The 12,855-nt window shown below is 32.2% G+C and overlaps 1 protein-coding gene across 3 annotated transcripts in view; it reads right to left on the reverse strand.

Moving 5' to 3' along the window:
* LOC128986134 (ARL14 effector protein-like) overlaps positions 1–12,677 on the reverse strand; it is a 30,966-nt gene extending 18,289 nt beyond the window's left edge. Inside the window, exon 1 of one of the 3 annotated variants that reach the window (XM_054406300.1) lies at positions 12,638–12,677. In XM_054406300.1, the coding sequence (XP_054262275.1) occupies positions 12,638–12,649 (12 nt within the window). In that variant the 5' untranslated portion in view covers positions 12,650–12,677. Of the gene's footprint in view, positions 1–10,335; positions 10,759–12,637 lie in introns of those variants that run through there. The other 2 variants (XM_054406299.1, XM_054406298.1) reach the window with 2 other exon arrangements.
* Positions 12,678–12,855: the final 178 nt, after the last annotated feature.

The following is a 12,855-nucleotide window of genomic DNA, read 5'->3' on the forward strand; positions in this document are numbered from 1 at the left end:
ACCGTGAACTAAAATAATATAAGTCTAATGGAGGATTACGGAGATAAGCTTCATTAAGTACTTACTTTAATGATAAATGAAATCCAACAGCCGATGTATTTAATATTTGTTACAATATTTACAAATTCGGAGTTTTTTTTTAAATAACAACAGAATTGACTATCACCACTGTTTCTTTTTCTTTAATTCCTACAATCCTACGTCTATATATAAAAAAAATTACTCAGTCAGTGGTAAATCCACTGTTCCCTGTTCCACACTACTACTTATCGTAGCAGTCCTTTGATCACACAATCTGCATTCTTATATACAGTACTAGCTGTTGTGCCCGTGCTTTGCAACGGGAAGAGGTCACATAATAGAAACATTTTAATCTTTACATATGTTGCATATAATAGTTACACATCCGCCAACGCTTTTAGAAACAAAATTCAACTTTTATGGCCTTAATAGAAACGTTTAAGTTATGACTTTTAAATCTGGTAAGAAGTGGATACCACCATTTTGGTTTTGATTAATTTTAAATCTTGTGTGGGCTGATATGAGAAAAACTGACCAAATCTTGGAATAAAACTTTGACATACATGATTTACCTTCATCTCCCTTAGTTACATATCTTTTAATTTATTATTGACATTTTCAATTTCAATTTTGAAGTTGCAAAAATACTAATTATTACATTAATTTAAATGATTTTTTTTTTATTTCACTCTTCTTTATATTAAATCACAAATCCTTCCATCTTCAGTTTCTTCACTCACAATAAATCATTAGCAAAACTAAGTCAGCTGTTATAAACTTTATAAATATTGCTGTGCCTTATCAATACAGTCTTTTGAAATGTTAAAGAAAATATCTATAGGTACTATAACAATTTTTAAACAAATAATTTAGCATTAAAGACAGCAGACAAAACTAATATGATCATCAAAGCATCAAGGACTAAAAAATGTAATAGCAAATACAGTATATGTTTCATTGCATCTCTGATTCTACTCTAAAAATATATCAACAAACAACTTAATATATCTTTTAATCAGTTCCATCGTCCATTGCTTTTACATTTTCACACTTACCATTACCATTAAGTAAACATAGTAACAGATATTTCATATTCATTGATTTTAGAAACAAAAGAACACTGTGTACTGCTTAGTTTTATGATATTTTCCTTGGTTTAATTTAATCAGTGGTGTTGCAAAAAACACAAATAATAAATGTATGAAATAAGTAAATGTGAACTGAAAGCTATGTTAAGATAAAATAAGAGTATTTTGTATTACCATTTGATAATTAAATATAGTTCCACATATACAACAGATTTTAGAAAACAAAAATCAACGACTACAATTTAGTTATCAATGATATTCCTTAGTTTCATTAGGTTTAGCAAAACACAATAACTTAATTTACCTAAATAAATATACATATAAAAAACAATGTGATGTGAGAGTTATGTTAAGTTAATAATCTAACACGTTAAGCAGTTTGAATTTATTTAAAGTAGCCTCCAAATTCATACAAAACATCTATACATTGTAATTTTCATACTGTTTCCATGAAAACATATCAATAACATTATTTTCATAACTTAGACGCTTTAAAAAACCCAAAGCAGAGCCGGAGTTGATACAGCAACGGTTATAGAATATTTTTTTTCTATAATCATTGACATAGTTTTAGAATAAATAATCCATGATAAAAGGTTAGATTAAAATAAACCTACCTCATAGATATGGAAAATATTATATTTGATTTCTTTGTATCAGCTGTCTGAAATTGTGAAATATGCAGTTTAGCAGTTCTTCTTGTTTACATTTAAATGTCAAAGCAAATGTAAACAAAGATTGTTAGTGTGCTCATCACAGCCATGGAGACCAATCAATATTTACTTATAAAATGTTCACCTCAGAACTTTTAAAGCAAAAGGGGCAAAGCCTACGGTCAGTATCAAAATGTGAATAGTCCTATAATGGTCCTTGGTATGGTAGCTATATTTTTGTGAAATTTAAGCCCAGTTGGTTCAGTAGTTTTTGCACCTATTAGTAATACACATACAGACAGACACCATAAGATTTTTATATAATAGTATAGATTACCATAGATAAAACATACTCCCCCAAGTAGATTTCTCATCCTTATGCAACAGCTGAAGACAATTTTATTGTTAGTTCTGTACGGTTTATGTAGAGGTCGTGTTTTGTTTACAAAATCTCATATCTGGTGCAAGAGACAGCAAATGGAATTGAAACTTCGTAAACTCAATTGGCTACTAGGTACGAATTCAAAATTATCATTGGCTAACAAAATTTGACTGTATAAAGTTATGATCAAACCAATTTGGACATACGGAATTCAACTTCGGGGGACCTCGAGCAAATCCAACATCGAAATTCTTGAACGATTTCAGGCTAAGGCACTGAGAAGAATTATTGGCGCACCCTGGTTCGTATCCAACACTACAATTAGGAATGACTTCAAAATTAAATCAGTGAAAGAAGAAATCACAGACCTTAGCAAAAATTATCAAGACAAATTAGAATATCATCCGAACAGTCTTGCTGTTAATCTGCTGGACAATAGTCAGTGCATTACCAGATTAAAAAGTGTTGTGCATGTGCTGAACCTAAGCTACAGATTTCTGTAAATATTTAAATGATTGACCCAATTTTTGGCAAGACTTGTTGATGAACAGGTGCTTGCTTCCTGACTACCGTTTTATCATGGATAAAACATACTCCCTTAGTCTATGGTTTTACTTATTGTTCTCATATTTGAACAGATTGTAAAATAAATTCTGATAAAAAAAAGTTAATTACAGTCATTTAAACCCACGTTCAACCAAATAATATGATCTAATCATAAACAATAACTTGTCACCTAGTTATATAACCAAACAGTAAAGCACAAATCAAGAAATTAACCCTAAAATAGTATAAACAAAATTTCGTCGACACTAGCGCCCAGTGTGGCGTACATGAACTAGACATGAAAAACGAGCTTCAAAATTTACAATGGGATGAGAAGGTATTACCATAGATAACACATACTCCCTTAGCAGATTTCTCATCCTTATGGAACAGCTGAAGACAATTTTATTGTTAGTTCTGTACGGTTTATGTAGAGGTCGTGTTTTGTTTACAATTTGTTTCCTGTTATTACAGCCATTTAAAACCTCGTTTAACCAAATAATACGATCTAATCACAAACAATAACTTGTCCTCTAGTTGTATAACCAAACAGTAAAGCACAAATCAAGAAATTCACCCTAAAATAATAGAAGAGTGAAAATTTAAAAACGTACGTTTTCATGTCCCTGGCCTTTTACTTCGTAGATACTGGATTCGTAGTTTATTATTATGTGTTTTAATATTTTTTGGGACGGGGGCAACATGTTACACACATTTATTTAGTTTTAAATAGGTAATAGGTATTTTTTTCGTATTTTTAAAGTCTCGAAATTCACGACCATGACGTGTCCCTAGGGTACATTTTCCAACTTTCACGCTGTTTTTAGACTAATTATTCATGCCAAAATATATAAAGCCATATTTTTATGTCATCAATGGTTATTAAACTTACAAAAAAGGAGCATATTATAATTTTATTGTCATTACAAACTGACTACCATGACAAAATAAGTCTGTCCCTCGATTTGGCGTCACGACCATTTGGGAAAAATTTTCAACTTTGGAGCACAACAGTGGCAAGCCTGGCGTCGATGGAGTCAGTTGGTTTTAGAGACTAGTTCGGGGTGTACGTCAGGATTGTAGTGCCGGTCGTTTTGAGTTGAAAGGAGGAATTACAAGATTAATAAAGGAAAGATTGTGTTTTTTGTAATTTTGGTGTGTCCATGACCGTACGTAGTCATTCGATGAAGTAGACATGGTGTTAACTTTTGTTTATAAGATATTTCAATTGCTAGATTAACCTAGAAGTCCACTTTGTATCCTCAAACATGAGGTGCAGGGCTACTGCCAGAACAGAGCCAAATAACACGTAATTTCACGACCAAAGTTTCACGACCATCGCGGGTTTTTTCACGACCAATCCAGCCTTATGGATTATAGTGTGTTTGGTCGTGACAATAACTTTAATATAATTGTAAATTGAACAGTTTAGTTCAATTGAAACACATATTTTTATTATAACTAACAGGATAATTGAAGAATTGTTTAGAAAGATTTAGATTATTCCAGACAATTCACGACCATACCGCTTGTCCCTGACCATCACGTTTATGATTTCTATCATAAAAATTTCAAAAATTAAAATATTGTCATATTTTAATGTTTTATACACAAAAGAAGCACACCTCTATACAAACATAACGATTTTTCGGGTCTCAGGTAAGTTTTTTCGGAGTTATACAAACTTAAAAATATTTTATTGGTTTTTTTCAATTTTTTTAGTTTTTTTATTTTTTTCTAGAAAGACCAAATATACCAAAAGCTCAGTGACCTTTTTATTGTATAATGGTCATAAAAGTAAATTAGTTTATAGCAAAACATAGTTATAAAAATAATATTAACTATTTTTAATATTCATTTAAACGTCCGTTATGGTCGTGACAGGATTTTGTGTTTTTCCACTAAAGATGCTCTTTTTAAAAAGAAACTACCAAAGATATTGCGTTACCATGGACATTTTATGAAACTTCAAATGTTAATGAAATAAAAAAAATAATAAAAGTTTTGAAAAAAGGGGAAAAAAATTTGCAAAGTGCTTTTCCTGAAAACGTACGTTTTTAAATTTTCACTCAGAAACAAAATTTCGTTGACACTAGCGCCCAGTGTGGCGTACATGAACTAGACACGAAAAACGTGCTTCAAAATTTACAATGGGATGAGAAGTCTACTTGTGTTGGTTAGTCTATGGTATTACTTACGTCATATTACTTTTTATTACATTTTGATAAATAAAAATTGTACTTCACACTGAATGGTGTGAGTGGGCTTCTTACCTCTGGTTGAAAATCTGTAGCCTGTTTTGATGTAAGGTTTATGTTGGTAACGTTTTGTTGCACTAATACCACTCACGTTATTTTTATATATTATTTTAGGGTGGATTTTACAACTTTTGCATTAACTTTTTGTTATAATAATACTGTTGTTATAATAAAAGAGTTGTTTACAAATAGATTGCTATCAAACTAGTTTTAATACATGTTAGATAACAAAAAAATTTTATCTGATAAAAATAATACAACCAAAAATAGTAAAGCAATACTGTGAAGTTAATTCTCAAATCAAAATACAGTTAATGGACACCAACGCTCTCAAGTGTTAACGAACGCGAATAACATACCAGGGAAACTTCGAGAACTACTATCATAGATAAAACGTTGGTTAGTCTATGCTACTATTCTAAATGCTACTATAATATATAAATTATACACGTTTTATCTATGCTACTATAATATGGAGAAAAAAATCTCGTTGCTACATTTATATGTGAAGCGCTCAACACGAATCACTCTTAAAACGAGCTTCCATTTAAATACAACGAGAGGTCGTCCAGTGGTCGAAACTCGACCAAAAATATCTAATGTACTGTACTCACTTATCTATTTTCACCCCACACTGTAAATAAAACATGTGATTGGAGTTTCTTCCATTTTTTTTTTATTTTCAGTTTATATTTCGTTGTTATTTCGTCACCATGGCAACGCATAAAATCCATGTTAATTTTTTCAAATTTTTAAACTCATTTTTCGTGCTTATCTTTGAGCCTATTTAAATTTATAAAGGGATTCTGCACACCTAGAGGAAAATAGCTTTCTAAAGGTATGCGTAGATTTTACCTACGATGCACACGAGCTGAGAAAAAAGGTTTTAAAGAAACATGCTTGCCTATTAATATATAGATGTGATGAGAAGTATTTGTGTGTCACAACCTTGGTATAGTAACCTAAGAGATCTCGAGTTTGTTCCTGGACAGAACTTCACCTCCCTTATAATAATAGGGATGAGTCTGATTCAAAATACAGATCTTTGATAATATCATTGAACATCTCAGTTGTATAATCAACGACAAGTAATGTAATCAGGACTTGGGCTCGTGACTCGAGCCAGCTATTGTTCCAAAGGGTAGGAGACTGTCCCATATTACCACCACTAGACTGAACTCGCAAGAATGGGAAGGATTTGGAATTATTACGCAAATGTTGTGGATATTAAGATAAATACAAATTAACACTTTGATATTGTGCTTTCTCTAGACATTTCCCCTTAATATTATACATCAAATGATGTATAAATTACATAACGTTTTTTTTCCGTCAACGTATAAAATGTACTCCCTTGGTAATATGACTGGTGAATAACTGGTTTTAATATGAGCATGCTTCAATCACTCAAAATCATAATACAGTACACACTTGACAAACATATTTTCACATTTCCTAATTCTTAAATTGTAAACATTGAGCAATAAATGTTGTATATGATATACATTTAAATAATTGTCTGGATTTTATGGTAAAATAAATGCATTGAGAATATTCCTGATTTGATATTGGTGAAGGACTCTTTCCCGTAAAAAGAATTTAGAAAGTAAATATTGGTTAGTTTCTTCGGCAATAAACAGGAAAAAGCTCACACTGTTAACGTTTGCGTTGACAGAGAAGCAAGCAACAGTGTCACATTCTCTTTATTTCATGATTTCCCACTAATACCAAATCCTTCCCATTCTTGCGAGTTCAGAGTCTAGCGGTGGTAATATGGGACAGTCTCTACCCTTTGGAACAATAGCTGGCTCGAGTCACGAGCCCAAGTCCTTCAGCAGGTATACCGGGGGTGATCATGGCAGGGGGGGGACCTTTCCGGGGTGTGCATTTTGAAAACGATCGGGGTTGACGTATCCGGTTAACATCAATTGTAATAAGAAAATCTGGTAACTGTATATGATAAGTGAATATAATTATCTAATTAATACGCAAACTCAAAAATAACTCGTCATATCGACGAGTGCATGCTGCAACTGAAATTGAGTGTCTGCGGCCGGAAACATCACCCCCCGGTCTCTGACGTCATTATGACGTAGGGGGTTGATGTTTCCGGGGGCGACCTTTCCGCGTCCCCATTCTAAGTCCTTTCATTAATCTTGACAACAAGACTGCTAGCCTAAATAATTTTGACATGACCCCAAAAAAAAGATCCTTTGATAACTAACAAGACTGTTTCCCTAATGTCCTTTTAAGGTTCAACTGTATTTATTTACACAGCTGATAGTTGATAATTAACAGTTCCTACTCAGTGGATAAACCAAATAAAACCTTATTCTTTTAAAATAACAGGAGGGGGACCTGCTGTGGGCAAATTGAACATTTTAATTAAGTTCATAACTGGTTTTCAAGGAAAAACTAATAATGTCCAATTACCTTTTATTTTTTATATTATGTGGTTTACTAATTGTACACTATGCAGTGGGTTAGCCAGGTTTGGAGCACCCTCTGGAGCAGGGATGGCCCAAGCCACCCCCCCCCCTCCCCTATAGTACCGGTGGCGGGGGGTCCTCCCTCGAAAAGATTTTTGAAAAATAATAACTGTAAACTAGCGTTTTTACACAATCTAGACATAATAATTTTAAAAACATAAAATTGGTATTTTAATTGGGTTTATTATATTTAACTTATTTGAATAGGGTATTCGAAAATAAAAACATGACTTTAAATTAAGTTATTTGGACGGAACTTATCCTTACTTAGAAATCTCCTCAAAACAGGATAGCACATGGTAGAGAGAACTGAGTAAAGGACGCAAATTTACAAATGTCGGGTAGATGTCGGTGACGTGTGGCTTAAGCACTTAGTTAGAAAATAAAGCCCGTTTGAGCATTTAAGGCATAACAGTACAAACATAAATCCTTTCCTACATTTTTACAGGATTTTTGACATTGTGTAATAACTCAATCAGGTTTTGGTGGTCCTAGCAGCTTTAACTCCTCACCACCCGCATACTTTGTAGAAATATTTTAAACCGAATTCATAGTTCATTATATTAGCACTAAACAACAATTCTAAAGAAACAGTAGTATCAATAAATTAACAACTCCAATACTTGCTGAGCCCAAGACACTGCGCCAAATCCTCTCAGGCCATACCTCCTCCCTCCCCTTCACCATCCTACCGCCCCTACACGCTTGACAACAACGTAGTAAAAACAATCCTAGCCTGGCGCTGCCCCGCCCCCAATTGTGCTTGCCGCCCTGGAGCGACTGCTCCACTCGCTCCATTGTCATGCCACTGGTATATTGTCTTAATTTTAATTTACCAAGCTCTGTATATTTAACACAGATTTTAGAGACAATTAAATATGCTGTGCACATTTGTTATTGGCAATTCCTTAATCAATAATGCTTTAATGCAGCCAACAATCATGTTTTAAAAGCATTTTTCATCTACATTTCTGTGGAGGATCATTTCCTCAAACCACTGCATCAAGATTATACTGGTACTGGTACTTTTTATTAGCTACAAATTAAAAAGAAAAAACGAATATGCGAGTGAAAATTTAAAAACGTACGTTTTCAGGAAAAGCACTTTGCAAATTTTTTTCCCCTTTTTTCAAAACTTTTATTATTTTTTTTATTTCATTAACATTTAAAGTTTCATAAAATGTCCATGGTAACGCAATATCTTTGGTAGTTTCTTTTTAAAAGAGCAACTTTAGTGGAAAAACACAAAATCCTGTCACGACCATAACGGACGTTTAAATGAATATTAAAAATAGTTAATATAATTTTAAAACTATGTTTTGCTTTAAACTAATTTACTTTTATGACCATTATACAATAAAAAGGTCACTGAGCTTTGGTATATTTGGTCTTTCTAGAAAAAAATAAAAATACTCAAAAAATTGAAAAAAAGCCAATAAAATCTTTTTAAGTTTGTATAACTCTGAAAAAACTTACCTGAGACCCGAAAAATCGATATGTTTGTATAGAGGTGTGCTTCTTTTGTGTATAAAACATTGAAATATGACGATATTTTAATTTTTGAAATTTTTATGATAGAAATCATAAACGTGATGGTCAGGGACAAGCGGTATGGTCGTGAATTGTCTGGAATAATCTAAATCTTTCTAAACAATCCTTCAATTATCCTGTTAGTTATAATAAAAATATGTGTTTCAATTGAACTAAACTGTTCAATTTACAATTATATTGTCACGACCAAACACACTATAATCCATAAGGCTGGATTGGTCGTGAAAAAACCCGCGATGGTCGTGAAACTTTGGTCGTGAAATTACGTGTTATTTGGCTCTGTTCTGGGGGTAGCCCTGCACCTCATGTTCGAGGATACAAAGTGGACTTCTAGGTTAATCTAGCAATTGAAATATATTATAAACAAAAATTAACACCATGTCTACCTCATCGAATGACTACGTACGGTCATGGACACAACAAAATTACAAAAAACACAATCTTTCCTTTATTAACCTTGTAATTCCTCCTTTCAACTCGAATCGACCGGCACTACAATCCTGACGTACACCCCGAACTAGTCTCTAAAACCAACTGACTCCATCGATGCCAGGCTTGCCACTGTCGTGCTCCAAAGTTGAAAATTTTTCCCAAATGGTCGTGACGCCAAATCGAGGGACAGACTTATTTTGTCATGGTAGTCAGTTTGCAATGACAATAAAATTATAATATATGCTCCTTTTTTGTAAGTTTAATAACTATTGATGACATAAAAATATGGCTTTATATATTTCGGCATGAATAATTAGTCTAAAAACAGCATGAAAGTTGGAAAGTCTCCTAGCGACACGTCATGGTCGTGAATTTCGAGACTTTAAAAATACGAAAAAAAATACCTAGAACCTATTTAAAACCAAATAAATGTGTGTAACATGTTGCCCCCGTCCCAAAAAATATTAATACACATAATAATAAACTACAAATCCAGTATCTACGAAGTAAAAGGCCAGGGACATGAAAACGTACGTTTTTAAATTTTCACTCATGCATCAAATTGTTGTCGTCAATTAGTCTAACGATTCGATTAAGATTGCTCTCAGTAGCTTAACATGTTTAGTTGCGATGACATAATTCTCAAAGCATGCAACTTGTCAAAAACACAATTAGGCTACAACAAGCACGATACGAACATAGAAATATTGTATGTAAGCACAAACATTTATTAGATATGTTATAGATATGACATTTAGCGCTGTTGTCTATCTATGTTGTCTTCGCAACGAAACAAATTGTAAGCTACTGAGCAAAACATAAATACTGCTAAAAATTTGTTGATAATCTTGTACGATGTAAGCACTTATGCAAATTTATTCTTCTATAAACCTACTCTTAGTTAACGTCACCTACCTTCGGCATCTTGCGAGCTACTGCAATTTGAGACTGGTATTTTGTTTTCTTTGGACTCATCACATACACCCCATTCACCATATTTTGCCAAAGCTACCTTATTCTGAGTTACAAATTCATAAACAGCTGTTGCAGACATTTCGCTATTCACTTTCCGGGAAATTTTAGAAAACACGTCATTGTCTGGGCTTACAATTGAACCATTGACTACCAAGCGATCCTTGAAATAAGAAATAGCAGACAACAATTGTTCCTGTTTTGATCTTCTGGTCTGTCTCCTGCTAGACATTGTTTTATAATTGAGAACCACAAAGAACTGTTTAAAAATTGATTTTAAATTATTAATATTTGGTTTGAAAAAGAATGGTTATGCAGATAAACCTGAGTGTTGATAAGACACAAGTAGTTGAGCTCCAAACCTCTGAACAAGATTAATTCAGTGAAACCAGGCTTGAGTAACCTTTGACCCCTCTGTTATCTAAAGTTAGCAGTTGAGTCAGCAACAAATAGGTTCCTGTTTAAGAGCACTTGTATATGCAGAATAGAAACTTATCATTATAATGCATTTAACTTATTCTGCTGATGCATAAATCATATTACCCTTAGTTGTTTTAACATTTAATTTATTATTTTCAATTACAAGTCAAATAACAAAATCACGAGTTCTATCGAAGTAAATACAAAATTATAATGTTGGTTCTCTTTGAGATCTTCTTCACTTATATGTTACATGTTGCTGTAACTATTGATTCTGGGGAAAAATAAACTAAGAATAAATGGTATCAGCATTCTGACACGTACTTTCTCCCATAAGCTTGTCAAAAACCTCTATCATGGGTAAGCGGTGAGAATAAATATGATATTTTATGGTTAAAAATAACAAAATTTGCAATAACTTTTGAACCATATAAAATAGTTACAGCAATGGGGTGTTAGACTATAAGGACCATAATATATTAATTTTGATCAAAACCAGTTTTTCCCCAAAAATCAGATTTTTTTTGTTATTTTATGGTTTTTTGTGGGAAAATAACATAAGTTACAATAACTTTTGAACCATAATATTTATGGAAATGGGATTTGTACAATTTTATTCAGAATTTAAAGGACTATAACATACTAAATTTTTAAGAAAATCGTTCAGGCCATTTTTGAGAAAAGTTATGGGAAAATCCCCATTAAAAATCAAAATTTAAAAAAAATGAAAAAACTTTCACAATTTTAAGGACCATAACATACTAACATAGGTACCGTACTAAGTTAAATCAAAACCGGCTTTTTTCTAAAATCCTATTTTTTGTTATTTTATGGGGTTTTTATGAGAAAATAACATAATTTACAATAACTTTTTTGAACAACACAAAGTAGATTTTTCATTTAATTTTTTTCAGTAATTTTTTTATAAATGTGTGTTGACCTGTATAAACGTTTTAACAAAGACTTCCGTCAAATTATAGACTATTCAATTTGATGCGGATTTGATAATGGGTCTTTGACCCAAAACTAGTCATCCCCAGACTATTTTTAAGACTGAAGACGGACAGAGGCTGTAACCTTTACATTATTTGTATTGTGTCCTTTGTTCAGCAACCAATCACGACAAAAGAGAATCAAAGCATTGTAAAATTTGATTCTATTTGTTTTCCCAAGAACACATTATATTTGTCTTGGTGGCAAGAATGTTTAAAAAAGGCACAATACAAAAAGGCAATTAATTTTGTCTTATATAATTTAATGGTACCGGTATAATGAGTTGAGTAGGCCTACAGTAAATATTTGTTATAAGATAAATGAAATTAAAATAATGATTTGTCTATCTAATAATTAACTTATTTTTCTTAGTTTTGAAAATGGGTTGTCTTGTAGCTCTCAAGAGCAACTAGTAACTTATCTTTAATTGTAAACATATTTGTAGAAGTTAAAACTATAGAACAGCATTATTCAATTAAATTGATAAGAATTAGGTTGGTATTATTAGATAGATAATTAGTTATAAGCCTAGTGCACACCCAAATACATGAAGGCAGCCAATATATCCTGAGAACCATTAACTATTAACTAAAAACAAGGCTATCTATCACCTCATTCATGCAATACTAATACTACGCCCTTATTAACCTCATGCCTACAATCAAGGCCAAACTAAAACATTGAAATTATCATAGCAAATAAATTGAATAAATTAAAAATCTCAATTCTAACCTCAAAACATTATCTAGATATTATATACCTTACATAGTAGCATATTAAATGAGTTACATCTATTATCTATGCAATTTAATAACTTTCAAATCCTACTTACTTTGAAAAACATGACTTGACATGTTTCCTAGATTCCCTAGGGGTAGAAAACACTACACAAAACCAATTCTTGAGATACCGATTGCACAACAATACCAGGCATGACATTGCTTGCACTACCACTACAGTAGTTTTATTTATCAGTATCGCACCACAGAAAACATATGTTTTCTTTGGTATCACTGTGAACAGTTTTTTTCTTCTGCAAACTGAATTAAT

This window comes from Macrosteles quadrilineatus, unplaced genomic scaffold (genome assembly GCF_028750875.1).
Source record: "Macrosteles quadrilineatus isolate MER2022 unplaced genomic scaffold, UCM_ALF_1.0 Scaffold_2__2_contigs__length_208266976, whole genome shotgun sequence".
NCBI lineage: Eukaryota > Metazoa > Arthropoda > Insecta > Hemiptera > Cicadellidae > Macrosteles > Macrosteles quadrilineatus.